This window comes from Chelonoidis abingdonii, chromosome 1 (assembly GCF_003597395.2).
Source record: "Chelonoidis abingdonii isolate Lonesome George chromosome 1, CheloAbing_2.0, whole genome shotgun sequence".
Taxonomy (NCBI): Eukaryota; Metazoa; Chordata; order Testudines; family Testudinidae; genus Chelonoidis; species Chelonoidis abingdonii.
This window is the reverse complement of record NC_133769.1, coordinates 352,007,772-352,028,998: the sequence shown is the minus strand read 5'-3', so window position 1 is coordinate 352,028,998 and position 21,227 is coordinate 352,007,772. Positions and strand designations below refer to the sequence as shown.

General features: G+C 45.1%; 1 protein-coding gene across 4 annotated transcripts in view; it reads left to right on the top strand.

The window, feature by feature from the left end:
* The window catches only part of TMEM135 (transmembrane protein 135), a 465,661-nt gene that overhangs the window by 31,813 nt on the left and 412,621 nt on the right, over window positions 1–21,227 (top strand). For 3 of the 4 annotated variants that reach the window (XM_075061746.1, XM_075061748.1, XM_075061747.1), the window contains exons 2-3: window positions 4,176–4,303; window positions 17,058–17,150. In XM_075061746.1, coding sequence (XP_074917847.1) covers window positions 4,176–4,303; window positions 17,058–17,150 — 221 coding nt within the window. Of the gene's footprint in view, window positions 1–4,175; window positions 4,304–17,057; window positions 17,151–17,849; window positions 17,926–21,227 lie in introns of those variants that run through there. The other variant, XM_075061749.1, reaches the window with a different exon arrangement.

Sequence of the window (21,227 nt, the reverse complement as noted above, 5' to 3'; positions counted from 1 at the left end):
CTTCTCTTTGCCAACTTAACACAAACCCAATTCTTTCAGCCTTCCTTCAAGGTCATGTCTCAATGCAAAGACCTTTATCATTCTTGTTCTTCTCTGACCCTCCCCAATTTCTCCACATTCCTTCTTCGAATGCCAGTGCCCAGAATGGACACATAATCCAGTTGACAGGCTTAACCAGCGTAGATACGAGCGGTAGAATGACTTTCTTGTGTCTTGTTACAACACACCGTTAATGCACCCCAGAAATCACATTTCGCTTTGTTGCGCACAGTAATCACACTGTTTGACTCATATTTAGCTTATGGTCCCACTATGACGCCTAGATCTTTCTGCCATACTTCCTTCCTAGCAAGTCCCTCCTATCTGTATGTGTGAAACTGATTGTTTCCTTCCTAGTGGAGCACATTTTGCATTTGTCTTTATTGAACTCATCGCGTTTACCTCAGACCATTTCTCAATTTGTCCAGATCAATTTTGAATTTGACCCTGTCTCCAGAGCAGTTGCAATCCCTCCCAGTTTGGTATCGTCTGCCAACTTAATAGATGTTGGCATAGAAAGTACACTTAAGTCGTTGATGAAGATATTGAACAGAGCTGGTCCCAAAACAGACCCCTGCGGAACCCCATTTGTTATACCTTTCCAGCAGGATTGGGAGCCATTAATAACTACTCTCTGAGTACGGTTATCCAACCAGTTATGCACCCACCTTATAGTAGCCCCCATCTAAATTGTATTTGCCTAGTTTATCGATAAGGATATCGTGTGAGACTGTATCAAATGCCTTACTGTTCTTTCAAAAGCTTACAACTGAACATTAACTTAATACAACTTTGAAATTTTACTATGCAGAAGAAAAATGCTGCTTTTAGCCACCCTAATTTAAATGAAAGTTTCCTTAGCTTGTCAAATCTTTTTTAAACTTCTCCTTTATTTTTTTTTAGTAGTTTATATTTAACACAGTACTGTACTGCATTTGCTTTTGTTGTCTCTGCTGCTGCCTGAGTGCATACTTATAGATCCAAATGAGGTTGACTGGTCAGTTCGTAACTCTGGTGTTCGTAACTCTGAAGTTCTACTGCATCTCCATTTGTCTGAGATGGAACACTAGATGGGGGAGGGCTCTGAGTGACTACAGTGAATTCTTTCTCAGGTTTCTTGCTGGTGGGTCTTAGTGAGATGCTGAGTGTGTCAGCATCTCACTGATTGTCATATTTGGGGTTGGGAAGGAATTTTCACCTGGTCAGATTGGTGGAGACCCTGGGGTTTTTTTGCCTTCTGTAGTGTGGGGCATGGGTCACTTGCTGATTTGAACTAGGATTAGTCCCTAGTCCACTCAGATGAGAGGAAGAGAAGTGGAGGAAAGAATGAAAGGCAATAGTGGAAATCTGAATAGGAAATGCTAAGTGAATATATCTTTGTCCTTCACCACTATACTAACTTCATAGAAATTGAGAACAATTATGTGAGCTTTTTCCTACCTGTAAGTCCTAGTTGACAGACTGAATCTGAAAAGCTATATGCTTTTCTCGCAAGTAATCTCACCCTTCTTATAAAACATACAAGCAGAAATTAAATTGACCTCTAGGCATATTTGTTGTCTATATCTAGTCTATCTGTTGGCTGAGACTTACTGTGTGATTTTTTTTCAAGAGAGGACTTACTAATAAGAGATGCTTTGTATAAATGATATGGTTATTCTAAGCTCGCTCTTTCTGATCTCTGGCCTCATAGTGAATTTTTTTTAGGAAGACTTGTCCGTTAAGGTAAAAAAAAAAGAAAAAAAAAGTAGGAGCTTTGAAGTTAAAATTTGCAGAAATATTTCATTAATTTATGGGGGTTCTGCATAAGGCTTATGCTTGGACTTCTTAGGGATGTTTTAACCTGTATTCATTTCCATACCTTGGAACATAAAGTGTTGTCAAAATTTATCATCAGCTTAAAACAGCTAGCTTTCTCCCACTCTTGTGGTCAGCAAGGTAATAAAATTCTTCTTATGGTCATAATTTGGGATTGCCTCTGCGTTTCCTGGTATCCTCACAGCTGCCTAAGTTCAGAGGAAATCTATATGGTATTCTTTGTAAAAGTATCAGAGGGGTAGCCAGGTTAGTCTGGATCTGTAAAAAGCAACAAAGAGTCCCGTGGCACCTTAAAGACTAACAAATGTATTGGAGCATAAGCTTTCGTGGGTGAATGCCCACTTTGTCAGACGTATGTAGTGGAAATTTCCAGGGGCAGGTATATACATGCTAGCAAGCAGTCTGGGGATAATGAGGTTAGTTCAGTCAGGGAAGATGAGGCCCTCTTCTAGCAGTTGAGGTGTGATCATTAAGGGAGGAGAAACTGATTTTGTAGTTGGCTAGCCATTCACAGTCTTTGTTTAATCCTGAGCTGGTGGTGTAAAATTTGCAGATGAACTGAAGCTCAGCAGTTTCTCTTTGAAGTCTGGTCCTGAAGTTTTTTTGCTGTAAAATGTCTACCTTAACATCTGCTATAGTGTGACCAGGGAGGTTGAAGTGTTCTCCTACAGGTTTTTGTATATTGCCATTCCTAATATCTGACTTGTGTCCATTTATTCTTTTACATAGGGACTGTCCAGTTTGGCCGACGTATATAGCAGGGGGGCATTACTGTCACATGAAGGTGTATATAACATGGTTGGCAGGTTGTCTGTGGGCAAGGACTGGCCTGCCTCCCAAGGTCTGTGAAAGTGAGGGATTATTGTCCAGGATGGGTTGTAGATCACTGATGATGCATTGGAGAGGTTTAAATTGAGGACTGCATGTTATGGCCAGTGGAGTTCTGTTGGATTCTTTTCTTGGGCTTGTCTTGTAGCAGGAGGCTTCTGGGTACACATCTGGCTCTGTTGATTTGTTTCCTTATTTCCTCGTGCGGGTATCGTAGTTTTGAGAATGCTTGGTGAAGATCATCTTGGTGTTGGTCTCTGTCTGAGGAGTTGGAGCAAATGCGGTTGTACCTCAGCGCTTGGCTGTAGACAATGAATCGTGTGGTGTGTCCGGGGTGTAAGCTGGAGGCATGAAGATAGGCATAGTGGTTGGTGGTTTTCGGTATAGGGCGGTGTTAATATGACCATCACTTATTTGTACTGTGGTGTCTAGGAAGGGGACCTTCCGTGTAGATTGTTCCAGGCTGAGGTTGATGGTGGGGTGGCAGCTGTTGAAATCGTGGTAGAGTTCTTTCAAAGTCTCCTTCCCAAGGGTCCAGATGATGAAGATGTCATCAGTGTAGCGTAGGTAGAGAAGGGGTGTGAGTGGACGAGAGCTGAGGAAGCGTTGTTCCAGGTCAGCCATAAAAATGTTGGCTTATTATGGGGCCATGCAGGTGCCCATGGCGGTGCCACTGGTCTGGAGGTATATATTGTCACCGAATTTGAAATAGTTGTGCTTGAAGGTGAAGTCACAGAGCTCAGCAACAAGTTGTGCTGTGTCATCGTCAGGGATGCTGTTCCTGACAGCTTGTATTCCATCTGTGTGTGGGATGTTTGTGTAGAGAGCATCCACATCCATGGTAGCTAGGATAGTGTTTTCTGGGTGATCACCAATGCATTGTAGTTTTCTCAGGAAACCAGATCAGCTACAACAATACTGCTTCATTCACCTGCACTTCCACCAATGTTATATACGCCATCATGTGCCAGCAATGCGCCTCTGCTATGTACATCGGCCAAACTGGACAGTCTCTACGTAAAAGGATAAATGGACACAAGTCAGATATTAGGAATACAAAAACCTGTAGGAGAACACTTCAGCCTCCCTGGCCACACAATAGCAGATGTAAAGGCAGTCATCTTACAGCAAAAAAACTTCAGGACCAGACTTCAAAGAGAAACTGCTGAGCTTCAGTTCATTTGCAAATTTTACACCACCAGATCAGGATTAAACAAAGACTGTGAATGGCTAGCCAACTACAAAATCAGTTTCTCCTCCCTGATGAAGTGAGCATTCACCCACAAAAGTTTATGCTCCAATACATCTGTTAGTCTTTACAGTGCCACAGGACTCTTTGTTGCTTCATAGAAGTACAGTATGTCAGTAAATTAAGATCCTTTGATTTATTGTTTACATGAATGTCTCCCTGCACAGTAGTCCTCTTTTTCTTAACAATGTAAAAAAGTTTAGTTAAATTAAAGTGTGCATCTTTTTTTTTTCTCCTCCAGATTGCAGCAGTTCTCAGGAAACGGAAACTTGACTATTATCTGCACAAACTGCTACCTGAGATTTTGCAGTCAACTTCCTTTCTGACTGCGAATGGGAGCTTGTATATTGCTTTTTTTTGCATTTTAAGGTTTGTATACACTATGCTAAATATTTGAGAATGACTTGCTATATAGTATCTTCAGTTTTTTTCCTTTTTACTTGTAGAATTATTCCAATATGCTTCCTATTGTGACTTCTTTGAAAAGCAGCCACACTCTTATTGGAATAAGAAAATGACCAAATGAAAGGTTCTCCCATCCTTGTTTTCTGTCGGTTAGCTGGAACTGTCTTGCTCTTGTCTTGGCAAACGCATTGGCAGTGTATAAAGTTATTTCATTAGTAGTTACTGTTAGTTTAGTGTTAGTTCAAATTAGTTAGGATTAGTTTCTTAAGTTTCCTTTGCAGGGAGGGGAGGCACTGGGGCATGCCATGTTCTCTGGGTTTCAAAACCTGCCGCAAGTGTATGCCCAGAAGCAATACGCACATTTTGTGTCTGAAGTGTCTAGGGGAGAGCCACCAAAAGGATCGCTGTTGGATCTGGTTCAGTAGATAGAATTTATGGGGGACTATTGGGCTCGACCCAGGCCAGGGCATATCTCCCGGAAGTGAGGTTCCGGGCCCTGGGTGATATCATTTGATGTCTCAGGCAGTTCCCCATCACCACAGCAAGAAATTGCCTGAAGCTCCTGGCACACATGGCTGCTTGTACTTATGTGGTGCAACATGCCAGGCTCAGACTCTGGCCTCTCCAATCATGGCTAGCTTCGGTGTATCGGCCAGTTCAGGACAGTTTGGACAGGGTCATGACTCTGCCTCACCTGGTCATTGACTCCCTCCTGTGGTGGCTCAACCAGCAGGTAGTGTGCGCGGAGGTCCCCTTCACCAGTCCTCAGCCAGCCCTCTCACTGGTGATGGATGCGTCAGTCTTGGGCTGGGGAGCACATCTGGGAGACCTCAGGACTTAAGGCGATTGGCCTAGCATGCCAGGCTTTCCGAACCCACTTGACAGGGGGATGTGTATCAGTTCTGATGGACAGCACCGTGGCAATGTTTTATATCAACAAACGAGGATGCACGTTCTTTTCCCCTGTACCAGGAAGCCCTCATGCTGGGGCAGTGTTCTCTCTAATTCTTCTTCGAGTGCTTGCTCATATCGATTTCAATTAGGTGTGCGTGCTGTGTGCACGTTCGTCGGAAGATTTTTACCCTAGCAACTCTCGTGGGTCGGCTGGGTCACCCCCTAGAGTGGCGCTGCCATAGCACCGGATATATACCCCTGCTGACCCAACGGCCCTTCAGTTCCTTCTTAGCGCCCGTGTCGGTCATTGGAAGAGTGGAGCACGGCTTAGCTGATCTCCACTTCCCTAGCTACTCATAGTTCTCTCGTTATTCTTGTGTATATAGTTGAAATTTCTATAGTTGCAGTTAATTCTAATTCGTTTTTATAACATTGTTAGTGTATATAGTTAAGAAGGGTTCGGGTATTAGCCCCTTCCCCATACCCGGTGCCGGGGCCCATGACTGGTTCACCGGGTTCCAAACCGTACTTGGCCTGTCACAAGCTGATGCCAACAAGAGATTCCCATAACTCCATCCTTAATTGCCTTGGGGAATCCCACCTCTCCGATAAGTGCCGGATTTGCAAGGCCTTCAAGTTGAAGACGAAAAAGGAGCGGGACTTTCGTCTCAAACAGCTCCTGGTGGAGGCAGCTCTTACTCCTCCACCCTCGGCACCGAGCGCTGGTCAATCCTCGGGCAGAAGCGCTTCTTTGGCACCGGATTGCACCGGTACTGCTAAGGCCTCTTGGCACCTTCCATCACCGGCACCGACGTCTGCTCGGCACCGTTCTCTCTCCCCGCGGGTGAAGAGACAAGACTGACGCTGCTCCCATGCCACCTGCACCGCAGCCACATCACCCAGCTAGATTGGACCACCCGGCACCTACACCTGCTGCGGCACCGACAACACTGGCACTGTCGATTCCGGTTCCGTAGGGGCCGTCGAGTCCGGTACCTGAAAGCTCCCCAGCGAGAGCCGTGGTTGAGCTCACTATTCCCATTCCCTCCACGCCGGAGACATTTTCCATGGCGAGGGAGCTGATCGCGATGACAGAGTCTGCCCTGCCTCAACCCCCAGCACCGCTGGTGCGGGTCATACAATCGGTAGGCAAGCTGGCCTTGATGAGACCGCCCTCTTTTGGCACCGCAGAGCAGCAGCACTCATGATCGCGATCCCGCCGGCGTTCCGGGTTCCATCGCCGATCCCGGTTCCAATGCCGATTGCAGTCCCAGCACCGATCCCCTTCTCAGCACCGGTCGCACTTGTGGCACCGATCAGCGTCCTGTTCGCTGGCCCGGTACTCTCGGCACCGATCCAGGTCCCAGCACCGCCCCAGGCACCGTGACTCTTGTAGCCACACCAGATGTCGAGCTTCGAGATCCCGGTCGACCTCCTGGCACCGCTCCGGTCGTAGGTCCCGATCTTGTTCCTGGTTCCGATCCCCAGTGCCGGAGAGAGCGAGATCAATCATAGAGGGAGACTCTTCCCAGGGGTTTTCAGCCCCTCCTTGGCCATCCCGACACGCATTGGTGTCCTCTCATGCGGACAGTTCCTATGCACAGGACCGTGACTCCAATGTGCCCGCCAGAATCTTCCAGGAGACCCAGGCCCAAGATCAAGGCCTCCATCAGTGGTCATTCTGGACACCTTGGGTGTACCACCAGGCCCAAGGTGTACCTCCAGTCCCATCTTGCTCTGCTCCATCGGAGCACCGGGTGCCGGAGGTGACTATCAGCCGCCCTCCTCCTACCGGTATGGAGGAAGCGCCTGTTCAGCCACCAAACTCCCAGATTCCACTGGAGCCGGAGGTCGTCCAAGAGCAAGAGTCCACACAGGACCCGCTTGTCCTTGGCCTTTCCTCTTCCTCCTCTCCTGATGAGGCGGTGGTGGGGACATCCTCCACGGACCCTCCTCCAATTGACCTGAGGGCCCATTGGGACCTCCTGAGACATGTGGCACTCAATATGAATCTCCAGGTAGGGGAGATGCCGGAGATAGAGGACCCTGTGGTGGATATTCTGTTGGCTGACACCCCCACAAGAGTGGCCTTACCATTCATCTGGATGATCCAGGCCAATGCTGATACCATCTGGCAGTCTCCAGCCTCTATTCCACCCGCTGCCAGGGGAGTTGAGCGCAAGTACATGGTGCCCTCTAAGGGGTGCGAGTACCTGTACGTCCATCCTCCTCCCTGCTCCCTTGTCGTGCAGTCTGTCAATGAGAGGGAATGCCATGGCCAGCAAGCTCCGGGTCCAAAATTGAAGGAGGCTAGGCGCATGGACTTACTTGGCCGTAAGGTATGCTCTGCAGGGGCCCTCCAGCTCTGGGTGGCAAACCAGCAAGCCCTACTTAACCGCTACAACTACAGCACCTGGGCGGCAGTGGGCAAATTCACGGAGTTAGTCCCTCAAGACTTCTGTCAAGAGTTTGCTGCCCTCTTGGAGGAGGGAAAGAAAGTGGCGAGGACTTCCCTCCAGGCCTCATTGGACAAGGCCAGACTCTGCAGCCAGGACTCTGGCCTTGGTAGTTGCCATGAGATGCATTTCATGGCTTCAGGTGTCGGGCCTCCCTCCGGAACTTCAGCCATACCATACAGGACTTGCCCTTTGACGGTCGAGGCCTCTTTTCTGAAAAGACTGACCATAGGCTGCAAAGCCTCAAGGACAACAGGGTCATTATGCCCTCTCTCGGCATGCACACACCGCTGACTCAACGCTGGCTTTTCCGCCCCCAGCCTCACCGCCCTTACCATCCGCCTAGACACAGGCAGGACTTTGGCAGAAGGTGTGGTTGAGCCGGTCGTAGACGGAAGTCAGGACCTCAAGGGGGCCAAAATCAGAGCCCGTCCAAGCCACCTACGGGGCCAAAACCAAACTTTTGAAGTTACGCCCGAGGACGGCGTACCAGTGACTTTCCAGGATCCTTTCCCTCCCTTTTACAACCACCTCTCCTTTTTCCTCCCTGCGTGGTCTCAGCTAACTTTGGATCATTGGGTCCTACGCACGGTGGAACTTGGGTACCACCTCCAGTTTATTTTGCCCCCCCCCTTCCCACCCTCCATCATTGTCCCTCTTCAAGGACCCCTCTCACGAGCAACTCCTCTTACAAGACACTCCTTGCCTTGGGAGCCATAGAGGAGGTACCAAAGGACGAAAAGGGCAAGGGATTCTACTCCCGCTATTTCCTAATCCCCAAGATGAAGGGAGGTCTCAGACCTATCCTGGACCTGCGAGAACTTAACAAGTTCATGATAAAGTTGAAGTTTCTTATGGTATCCCTGGAGACTGGTATGCCGTCCTCAATATGAAGGATGCGTATTTTCACATCTCCATCTATCTTCCACACAGACAATACCTCCGGTTTGTAGCCAGCCATCAACATTTCCAGTTTATGGTCCTTCTGTTCGGCCTCTCTGCAGCCCCAAGAGTATTCACAAAGTGCATGGCTGTAGTCGCCGCCTCCCTTCGCTGCCATCGGATACACGTTTTTCTGTATCTCGACGATTCGCTCATTCGAGGAACCTCCGAGGCAAAGTCACCCATTGTGTGGACGTCGTCAAGGACCTACTCATGAGTCTAGGCCTGATGATCAATACAGAGAAATCCACTTTGGTTCCCATACAGAGGATAGACGTCATTGGGGCCATCCTGAACTCTAATCTCGCCAGAGCCTGCTTACCACAGCCTTGGTTTCAGGAGATGGTAACAATTATCTGGGGCCTACAGAACTTCCCGACAACTTCGGCTCGCACTTGTCTCAGTCTCCTGGGTCATATGGCTGCCTGCACATTCGTGATCAAACACGCCAGGCTATGCCTCCGTCCCCTCCAATCATGGCTCACCTCGGTCACCTGGGCAGAGAGACCATAGACATGATAGTCACGATTTCCCCGAGCATCCTAGGCTCCCTCGACTGGTGGTTGACGCCTTCCCTGGTGTGTGCAGGGATGCCGTTCCATCCACTTCAGCCTTCTATGTCCCTGACGATGGAACTGTCATCTCTCGGCTGGGATGCTCACCTCGGCCATCTTCACACTCAAGGCCTTTGGTCATCTCAGGAGCTGGCCTTACACATCAATGTCCAAGAACTGAGAGCAGTCCGCCTTGCATGCCAGGCGTTTCAACAGCATTTGCAAGGCCGTTGTGTTTCAGTGTTCACAGATAACGCAACGGCCATGTATTACATAAACAAGCAGGGAGGGACACGGTCCTTCCCCCTTTGTCAGGAAGCCATCCAGCTTTGGGACTTCTGTATAGCCCACTCGATAGACCTGGTAGCGTCTTTTTTCTCCCAGGGGTTCGGAACACTCTGGCAGATCGATTCAGCAGATCCTTCCTGTCTCACGAGTGGTCGATTCGTCCGGATATTATTCATTCTGTTTTCCTGAAGTCGGGCTTTCCCTGTATAGACCTCTTCGGTTCCCGCGAGAACAGGAAATGCCAGATGTTCTGCTCCTTCCAAGGCCTCTCCCCGGTCTTGATCTCGGACGCTTTCCTGATGCCGTGCACGAGCCAACTGCTTTACGTCTTTCCACCATTCCCGCTGGATCACAGGGTCCTGATAAAGCTCCGCAGGGACAGAGCTCGCTTGATCATGATTGCTCCAGCGTGGCCCAGGCAGCACTGGTACACCATGCTGTTCGACCTGTCGATAGCCAACCCAATTACCCTACCTCTTCGCCCAGACCTCATAACTCAGGACCACGGCAGACTTCACCACCCAGACCTGCAGTCCTTTCACCTCACAGCGTGGCTGTTGCGTGGTTAAGCCCGTCCGAGTTACGTTGCTCTGGCTCAGTACAAGTACTCCTGGGTAGCAGGAAACCTTCCACTCGGTCAACGTATCTGGCCAAGTGGAACCGTTTCTCCTGCTGGTGCGAAACACATAATGTTACTCCCACCGAGGTCTCGATCCCCGCCATCTTGGACTACCTCTGGTCTCTCAAACAGGGCCTAGCGGTATCATCACTGAGGGTGCACTTGGCAGCCATCTCTACCTTCCACCCAGGGGAAAGTGGCCGCTCTGTGTTCTCACACCCTATGGTTTCTAGGTTCCTCAAGGGCTTGGACTGCCTATACCCCCAAGTACGCCATCCCACTCCAACCTGGGACCTAAACCTGGTTCTAACCAGACTTATGTCTGCTCCTTTCGAGCCGTTAGCAGCCTGCTCGCTACTATACCTGTCCTGGAAGACAGTTTTTTCCTCATAGCCATTATATCGGCCAGACGAGTCTCTGAGCTTAGGGCTCTCACGGTGGACCCACCGTATACTGTGTTTCACAAGGACAAGGTGCATTTGTGACCACACTTGACTTTCCTCCGTAAAGTAGTATCGGCCTTTCATATCAACCAGGATATCTTCCTTCCGGTCTTCTTCCTGAAGCTACACTCGTCACGATGGGAACAACAATTGCACTCCCTAGACGTCTGTAGAGCACTCGCATTTTATATCGAGCTGACAAAACCTTTTCGTAAAAAGCCCCAACTCTTCATTGCGGTGGCAGACCAATTGAAGGACCTACCTGTCTCCTCCCAGAGGATCTCATCTTGGGTGACGGTGTGCATCCATACTTGTTATGACTTGGTTCATTTCCCCTTGAGCCACCTCACCGCACATTCTGAAGCTCAGGCTTCATCTTCCGCCTTCCTGACTCATGTACCCATCCAGAAGATGTGTCGCGCAGCTACCTGGTTCTCCGTCCACACCTTTGCCTCACATTACGCTCTGGTTCAACAGTCCAGAGATGATGCAGCCTTTGGCTCAGCAGTTCTGCATTCTGCAACATCTCACTCCGACCCCACTGCCTAGGTAAGTCTTGGGAATCACCTAATTGCAATCGATATGAACAAGCACTCGGAGAAGAAAAGATGGTTACTCATCTTTGTAACTGTTGTTCTTCGAGATGTGTTGCTCATATCTATTCCAAACCCGCCCTCCTTCCCCTCTGTCGGAGTAGCTGGCAAGAAGGAACTGAAGGGCCGTTGGGTCGGCAGGGGTATGTATCCGGTGCCACTCTAGGGGGCGACCCAGCTGACCCACTGAGTGTTGCTAGGGTAACAATCTTCTGACGAACGTGCACACGGTGCGTGCACACCTTATTGGAATGGATATGAGCAACACATCTCGAAGAACAGCAGTTACAAAGGTGAGTAACCGTCTTTTTTTTCCATCCATGTGCGGAATGAATTTTATGTGCACCATATCGAGATAATGTGCCGATGTGCACCACCAGTAGAAACCAGAAACCTAGATATAATATACATTTTTAAAAAGTTACCATAGGGATAATTACTCCAGCCAAGACAGGTTAGGCATTTTAGAACTCACTACTCAAAGAATTAAATTTAAGCATAAGATAGAAATAAAAATTATGAAATGAGTAGACCAGTCAAAAAAACTTAAATAACACACTTTGAAAGAAGTATCAAGAACTAACAGCAACAACACAAGCATGTGTTGGGAGGTGAGCATGAAAGAGAGTGTGTGTGTGTGAGAAAGAGAGAGACAGAGGCATGTTGCCCCTTTAAGTACTCACTCCACTTTAAGTAAGTTCCCCTTTTAAGTAACTTAGCAAATTCAGGCACAGCAGCAGCTGCCAGCAAGCTCCCTCCATCTTGAGCCCTGTCGTGCGCCCCCCTCCCTCCCTGTGCAGATGAGGTGTGACTCTGACATTAGCACCCCCCCACACACACTCTGCACAGGAGGGTCCCGGAAACTGCTCCAAGGCAGGAGCAGCATATGGCAGTGGGGGGAGGGACACCTGAACTGCACGGCACTTGATAGCCTGCTGTGCAGCTGCACAGCTTACAGGGAACTTAGGCTGTGAGACATTTGTGTAGAGCATTCGATACACCTACAAGCATCGTACCTTCCGGGAGTACAGAACGAATTGGCAGACTATCTCAGCGGGTCATTCCACAGCCATGAGTGGTCACTACACCCAGATATCGAGAACTGCATCTTTCCCCAGATAGACCTATTCACCACACATCACAACAGGAAGTGCCAGCAGTTTTGATCCTTCCTTAATCACAGCCTGGGCTCCATCGTGCATATGTTCTTCCTCCCCTGGGGAAGCCATCTCCTATAAGCATTCCCACCCATCCTTCTTGTTCACAAGGTGCTCCTCAAGATACAGAGAGAAGAAGCTTCTGTGGTACTGATAACTCCAGCCTGCCCCTGCCAGCACTGGCACACATCTCTCCTGCAAATGTCCATGGAAGCTCTGGTCAGTTTTCCACTCTTCCCAGACTTAACCCAGGATCATGGCCATCTCCAGTGCCTGAGCCTCGAGTCGTTGCACCTCACGGCATGGAAGCTCCATGACTAAATCTGATGGAGCTCTCTTGCTCGGACCCAGTAAGACAAGTCCTTCTTGGCTGTAGGAAATCCTCCACCAGGGCTACCTACCTAGCTAAAGGAAGAGATTTTAAATCTGGTTGGCGCAGCACCAGCCGTCTCCAATGCTCACTTATACTGGACTAACTTCTCCATCTTATGCAGCAGAGGCTGTCCATGTTGTCAGTAAGGGTTCACTTGGCTGCCATTTCTGCCTTCCATCCAGGTGGAGAGGGCCGGTTGATCTTTGCCAACCCCATGATCAGCCGTTTCCTGAAAAGTCTCAACAGACTATATCCACATGTCTGACAATTGGTTCCGGCCTGGGATGTTAGTCTGGTATTTCCAAACTGACTGGGCTGCCCTTCGAACCACTGGCTACTTGCTCTGTGCTCTACCTCTTGTATAAGGTGGCGTTTCTGGTAGTGATAATCTTAGCCAGAGGGTGTCTGAGCTCAAGGCCTTAACGTCAGAACCCCCATACGCGGTGTTCTGTAAGGACAAAGTTCAGCTCAGGCCACATCCAGCTTTCCTCCTGAGTGTTGGCTCCCAGTTCCACATCAGCCAGGACATTTTCCTTCCAGTGTTCTATCCTAAGCCGCACTAAAGTGGCAGGGAGAGAGGCTTCACTCATTGGACGTTCGCAGAGTGCTAGCCTTTTACATCAGGATAATGAAACTGTCAATCCAACTGTTCATGGCCATGACACATAGGATGAAAGGGCTTCCAGTCTCCTCTCAGCGAATTTTGTCATGGATCACGTCCTGCATCTGAGAATGTTATAACTTGGCAGAGGTGCCTGGCCCACCATTTACAGCGCACAGAATTCTTCAGCAGCATTCCTGGCGCAGTTATGCAGAATGGTGATGTGGTCCTCAGTACATAATTTTACATTATGCTATCACCCAGCAGGGAAGAGACAACACAGCCTTTGGTAGAGCAGTGCTGCAGTCAGTGAATATCTAAGCTCCAACCCTGCCTCCAAAATTTGGGCTTGGTAATCACCTGATAGGAATTGACATGAACCAATGCTTCCCTTGTAATTTTGCTTCTCTGAAGTTTTCACCTTTCAGGATTATAAATCATCCATTTATCTCTTTTGAGGTTGGAACAGAATCTGTTTGAGCTGGCATTGTATTTTACATCTGTTTTTAATTTTTTTTTTTTTTTGAGCTACTAGTCCTTCCCCGCTCCCCCAGTCATTGTTAGTTTTAATGACTGACTTTTTCTGGGGCTATTTCACTTTCTGCTCTATTGGAATTGAGTGGAAGGTTCCAAGGATTGAGTTAAGCACAGTGCATCCTGGGTAACAGTCAGTAAGGTGTCTAGCTTGTGCTCAGACATCTTTCTGCTGCCCTTGAGAATTCTACCTTCCTCATACTAGGGAGTGGAAGAACCAGAAGTGAGACCCCTGGAAGAAGATATCTTCAGGGAAGCAGAATTTCAAATAAATACCTTGCCATTATAATTATGTTAATATTTTGTACCTATATGGCACCCTTTATCCAACGATGTTAAAGTGGTTTAAAAAGTGTGTAAGTATTCTAAGTATGGGATAACTGTGGGACACAGTTTGGGTAAATTTTTGAAAAGCACCTAAGTCCAATTTTCAACAGTAATGTGGGCACTTAGCAGTTTCAGGCTCTTAAGTCACTTAAGAGTGCATTAGAAAATATTACTTGTGGTCTACACACTTGGATTCGTTACCTAAAGGTGTGATTGTAAACAGATTTAGTTATGCCAGTGCCAGCCCCATGTAGACACTTTTATATTGGTTTAAACTTGGCTTGTATTGGTTTTGTTTACAGGGACAAGTTAAACTAGTTTAGACCAATAGAAGTGTGTTTACATAGGGATTTTTCTCAGTTAACTAAATTATTGCATGTTTGTGTGTAGACAAGCCTTAAACTTTGGGAAAGGTCACATAATGAATCAATGACAGGAGTGAAAAGAGAACCTAGGTTTCTAACTCCCAATTCCCTGTTTTAACCACTAGACAACACAACAGTAACCTTGTAATCCAAAATATTATTTCTGTCTATATTTTTAGATTCTTCCTGGTGAGAAGTACTTTTGGCGTTTGAATTTGCAGACAGTTGCGCTATGTAAAATGTATATTGCTGTCTTTTAAATCTTCTTATCAAATTGAAAATGTAAGTAGTAGTAGAATGATTCAAAACTGTGCCAAAACAACAGATTCCTGTAATAATGAACTTTTAGCTGGTGCAGCATTTGGCATTGTCCAGTGAAATTATCCTTCTGCAGCCATGGGAATGTATAGTGTGTATAATTACCATTACATCATTCGTTGCTGATTCACTGACTCTTCTCACTTTTGAACATAAACTGGTCGTAATTGTTTGTGTCGTTTTTGTGGCGCATTGAGGGCAAAGATTGAATGAGGCAAGTCCTTTGCCCTTCCTAGGACAATTATAAAATTGAGCTGGTCCAAATGGTGTTTCTAATTTCACTAGTTCTTTATTATGTGTTGCCATTTCTCATATGTAATTTCATCTCTTTTCATTGCTCCATATGAATTTATCATGTTACTTGCCCTGTTTTATGAGGATAGAGTCTCAAATGAGATTGTGCTGCTGAATCAGCTGCTATTGCTTGTTAAAGCACTATGCGTAATCTTTCCACTTCACAAGTATCCCCATTCCTTGGAGATGGTTTATTGCCTCCACAGTCCATTCTAAGTAGGCTGGATATGCAAGAGTTCAGAATCAAGTTTTTAATAACTGACTAGACAATTGGGCTGCTACTATAATTTTCATTTAGGGCTTGGCTACACTTGAGAGTTACAGTGGTGGTGGTGGCGGCTTTACAGCGCTATAACTTACTCCCCGTCCACACTGGCAAGGCACATACAGAGCTGTATCTCCCTGGCTACAGCGCTGGTTTTACTCCACCTCGGCCTGGGGAATAACGACTATAGCGCTGCTCTTGCAGTGCTGGGGTGCCAATGTAAACAGTGATTAATCTTACTGCGCTGTAACAGACCTCCGGAACCTTCCCATAATGCTTTTTAAGTAAAGATAACACTCTTTGTTTTGTTGTGAACTCGGGGCTCCCGGAGCTGCTTATCTAAAAAACAAACACAGCTACTGTTTGCTTGAGCAGAGGGGGATGAATGTCCACAGCTAGTGTTTGCTTGAGGAGAGAAGCAGACTGGAGGGCGGGGGGTTCTTTATTGCGAGCAGCTGCTTATTGTCTGAAGGCTATTTGCATTTAGTTGAATTTGAGGAGAGGGTGTGAAGGGTCGAAACTTTAAAATATGAAGGTGGTGCGTGTATCTTCCAGTCCTCAGATTTTATTAGAACTTGCAAGGCAGGGAGCTGACCGTGTCAGCTCCAAAAAATCCACTCTGTTCCCCACGCTCCCTGTCACACTCCACCCCACCCCCCTCTTTTGAAAAGCACGTTGCAGCCACTTGAATGCTGGGATAGCTGCCCATAATGCACCACTCCTAACACTGCTGCAAATGTGGCCACACTGCAGCGCTGGTAGCTGTCAGTGTGGCCACACTGCAGCGCTTTCCCTACACAGCTGTACGAAGACAGCTGTAACTCCCAGCGCTGTACAGCTGCAAGTGTAACCAAACCATTAGCAAATGTGTATGTTCGTCTTCCTTTTTTCCACAGTAACAAATTTAATCTTTGTCCAAAGAATTAATTCCTTACAGCTAGTCATTATTTTATGTAATAAATCTATTTTCAGGATGATTTTGTTTTATTAATGTGCCCTGAATTTATAAGATTTTTTTTAATTTGTATTATTCCTGAAGTTGTGGACTCCTGGGGTGAGATCCTGGTCCCACAGAAGTCAATGGGAGGTTTGCAATTCTTGAGTTTAATAAACTTTGGATTCTATTTTTAGCTCTTACATTGACTTATCAGGTGACCTTAGAGAAGTCACTTAATTTCTCAGCATCAGTTTCCCTATCTGTCTTCAGGACATGTTGTGAAGTGTACTTATTTGAACCGTCTTCTGGTTCATTTTATAGCCTCACATCCATTTCCTACACCTCTGAATCTTTCTGAGGAGGCTATTCTGACTTCAGAAGAGACAGTAGTAGTCACAATTTTTGTGTAGTTCTGCATAATTCTTTAACCTTTCATAAATATCACTTGGGAGCTAAAGTACTGTCTGCTTTAATAAAAGCCCTTTGAATGAAATGGGTGCAGTACTAATGTACCTAAGTGGTATTATGGGACTTAATGTTTATGAAGTGTCTGGAGATTTTTGTTGAAAAGGACTGTTTAAGTCTAAAAGTATTACTATTGGTGTCTGCAATATGGACTAATTTAAAGAGTGCAATGTGTATCTGTTGGTGGAAAATGGACATAATACAGTCTTATGTTGAGCATAACACATGCAACGTACACTATCTTTCTTGATGCTTTAGCATGTAATATAATAGATATAAAATTACGTTTTCAGGAGGATACTTGGAAAATTCTACTTTTGGACTCCGGGCTTCGGAGCTGCTTTACCAGCTTCCTATGTGGCCATTCTCATTGAAAGGAAAAGCAGGTACATTTCATGTTATACATTTTTATTATTATACCTGTTCCTGTGGTTTAACTAATATGAGGAAGTTCAAATTGCTGCCATTTGTAAAAGTCCTTTGAATCCAAGCTGAAAAAAAAGTAGTTCAACTGAAATAGTATATATTTATTAACCCCACACAGCAGATTAAGAAACAGCAGGAAGGAAAGTATAGACTTCGCAAAAATATATAGTGTAATTTTTTTGGTTTAGTTCGTGGACTGATAGTGAAACTGGACACAGCTATTGCTTATAGATACAGTAAGTGAATCAAGATAGCTGTTTGTTTTTGTTTCTTTATGAATAATGCTGACATTTAGTCAGTTGCGAACTAAAAAGAGTGTCTTCATGTCAATAGACTAATCAGCATCTTGAGATTAATATACCCGCACAAAGTTCTACTTTAAGATTAATGGAAATCTTGTATGCTTTTACTAATAATTATATAGTTAGCTTTTATTGCTAATGATATTATTATTATTATTACTTCAGAGGCACTAATCACTGTAGTATCTGGATGTTAGTTATGTAAAATTTTAAGGTGACAGTAAATCACTCAGGTGAGGAACAGAAACCCTTTACGTTTTATGCTGAGAGTATTCAGAACTAGAGTACATTTCCTTGAATCCACAGTTGGTTCTGTTTCTCGGTCTTGGTGAAAAACTTGCACAAAGGGATGTCTTGCTCTGTGTTTCAAAAGTGGCAAGGCTCTATCAGTCTCACCGTGGCAGCAGCAAATTCCACAGCCCAGGGCCACCCTGTGAATACATCCTGCCTCAGTAAGTTTTTTAAATCTGAGTTTCTCTTTTATCTGCCCGGCTGCATAGTAAAAGGTGGTCATTCAGCCTCTGCGCCATCTAGGGCTTTAAGGGTAAAGACTAGGACCTTGAAATGTCCCTCATATTGATAGATAGCTTACACCAAGTATTGGCCTGACTAACTTTGAATGGTTTGCTCCACTAAGAAGGCAGACCACTGCATAAACCAGTGGTAGTTTCTGGTTGGTCTTCAGGCTCATGCCCTTGTAAAGCATGCTGCACCTCTTTCAGCACTGGATGTCCAAAGCATAGATTACCATACATTCAAAAGACAGGGATGGGAGGAGGAAGAGCACTTTCAGCTATCATGCATGTATGGAACAACTGCATGCAGTAAGTCCAAAAGGTCCTTTCACCTGAGATTGGTTGCAAAATGCATATCCACTGTTTCATCCTCAGGCTGTCTGACCCACATTTCACCTCCATTATCGGCTCTACGTGTTTCCTAGCTTGAATGGAGGTGTTTGGGAGTGAAGGGTCTCCTCGCCATATTGTCCATCCTCATCAACTAGCTTCTGTTGCTCCTGGGACCAATGCAGATGTCCTGGGGGATGAAGTCCTTTCTTCTGGCTGCCTCCATTCCCTACTCAGCTGAAACTGCTTCCTGGTACCTGAGGCGTAGCTGGAGCAGGGTAGTGAGGAGCAGCCAGATGGGTGGTCTTCATTTTAAGATACTCCCCCAGCATCCATAAAGGTATGCTGCAGTGGGAGAAGGGAATGAGAAATGACAGTTGCAACACTTGTAGTGTCTTTGGCAGAAGTACACAAATAAAAGAAAAAGCTTAGCAGAAAGCATATGCAGAGAGTTGAAGGGAAGTGGTGCAGGCTTGAAAATTTATTATTTTTTTGGTTTCCTTTGCTGTAGGGCTGCCTACTACCTTGCTAAAAACTTCTGTATAAATATGAGCAAAACTACCTATATAAAACTTTAATTTTTTTTTTACATCTCCATGCTATTTAAAGGCTGGACTGTTAAAATATTTGAATTTCTTGAAATGAGCTAATTTCAAAATTCTATTTGATATGCCTCTTATTGTTATTCTGTTGAAAAATTGGGTCAAGCTCTGTTTGATCAGTGTCCCAGGTGTTTTAGCAGCTCTTACGTTATTTCCATAATATTCATTCTAATGTAGTGTAGTCAAAATATGTTTCTTTATCTGAAAGTAGTTCTTGAATGTATTCAAAAGGTTTTAGAAAGAAGAGTACATTTTTAAGAGTGGCATTTAACGTGGAGGGGAAACAATATTAAACAGTAACATTACTGTCTGATTGTATTTTACTTTTGTTTCATAAGTGAGTGAGTTACTTCTGTGGTAAGTCTTGGAATCTGACTGCCTGATATTTCCCCTTCTGGAGTTACTTCCCAGAGGGTGGGTTCACTTTGGCAAGGTTTTGCTTAAGCTAGCTGCTTAGATTCCAGCACTCCTGTTGGCTTCAATGTTTCATTCCATGATATAAGCAAGTAGATTTTCTGCAGTTGTGCCAGGGACAAATGCCAACTTGATTTTTTTACTGCATGCTTGGCAATGTATTTATTTATTTTTTTTTAGTGTAAGGTCAAACTCAGAAAAGTACTTAAAATATTAAGTGTCAAAATCAGGATGGTAGTATATTTGTGAAATGCTTCTAGCTCTCCAAATATATATGAACAAAGGACAGAAACCGATCACACTCCCAGATAATTTAGGATTTAGTGCAACAGTGGAAGAAGTTGGAAAAACTTGCAAATTAAAAATAAACAAATTAGTAAAATGAGGCAAATGACTCAGTAAAACTCAATGACGGCAAATTAGGGTTGTCTCGCACTTCGTAGTAATGCAAAAAAGCATTAGTTTTTATTATCAGTTGTTTTCTTCATGCCATTTGCACCCAAGGTTTGAGGGAGAGGGGGAAAGAGAGAGAGAAAAATGAAAGGTGAAAACAATATGAATTGCTGTGAGCCTGACTGTGTTTTAAAGATGTGCATGAAAGGTGACAAAAGTACTTATAGCATAGCTATGTAGTTTTGTAATGGAATAAGAATTCCTGGAAGGTTATGTTCGTAGAGAGCATACCCCTTGACCATGGCCAGCTGGCTGTAGAGTGACTTTTGACCTTGGGTTTTTGTTAAATGAAACTTATAGAGTGTATAAGACAGTTTAACTTTGGGAACTGAGCTTCTGAGAGGGGAACTCATACTACTGTTATGTGGGTCATATAAGTTTCTGTCCAGGAGCATCAGAAAAAGGAAAAGTACTGTTTTCTTAAAGGAGATTTGTCACCACTGCATTGATATATAGGAAATAGTTAACATCTCTTAGCAAAGGATTAGCATAAAACTAGCACTGGAAAAACAAAATATTCACATACTTTATGATAATGCTAAAACAAGTAAATAAAATATGCTATGCAGGAGGAGGATAATGAGTGGCTGCCAGCTGTCTTTGTTTTAGTTAAATTTGTGTAAAAGTACCCACTCCTGTGATGGACACCTCAGAACAGTGTGAAGTAGTAGTGTTAATTAAAAAAAAACAACGTTGATAAACAGTATCAGAAAGGTAATTGGAGTTCATAATCTATGAAAACAGTTGATATTTTAATGCCAAATATTTTTGTTGGAAGCTCATACTTCTGACAAAGGTAATTAAAGTAATGCACTGAAATACATCTTTCTAATTGTAGATACATTTATTTTTACACTCTTTTTCGCAGGTAAAAAGCCATATATTTTACATTTAACTTTTATAAACGTCTGGAAAATCAAACTTTTGGTGACAGTTGTAGCTGCCAGAAGGTATCTCCTTTTTAGACTTAAAAAAGAAAGTCTATTGAAGAAAACAGGGAAACATAGGAGCTACTTGTTTTGTGTTTAGTTTACGAACATGTTGCTGGCCCTTTAAATTTTAGTTAGCAGCTGGCAGGAGCACAAAACTTAATCACTTAATCTCTTCCCAAGTGGATACCCTATTTTAGGTTCCTCCTAGGCATTTGCTTTCACAGCATCCCTGTCAGGCTCTGAATTCAGGAACAAAATGCTTGTAAATCAGACTGCCATGTTGAGTGGTGGTGTTTTTGTATACTAGGACAAACTCTTGTACCATAGAAACCTTAGGAAAAGGCAGGAAAAGAGAAAGTTTAAAAAAATGTTTAATTTAAGTGAGTATGAAGTATCTTGCTGGTCCATATGAAACTACTATCACAAGCTTGCTTTGGCTGTAGGTTTGTAGGGTAACGAGAAATTGGCATGGTAGTTGACATGATAAAC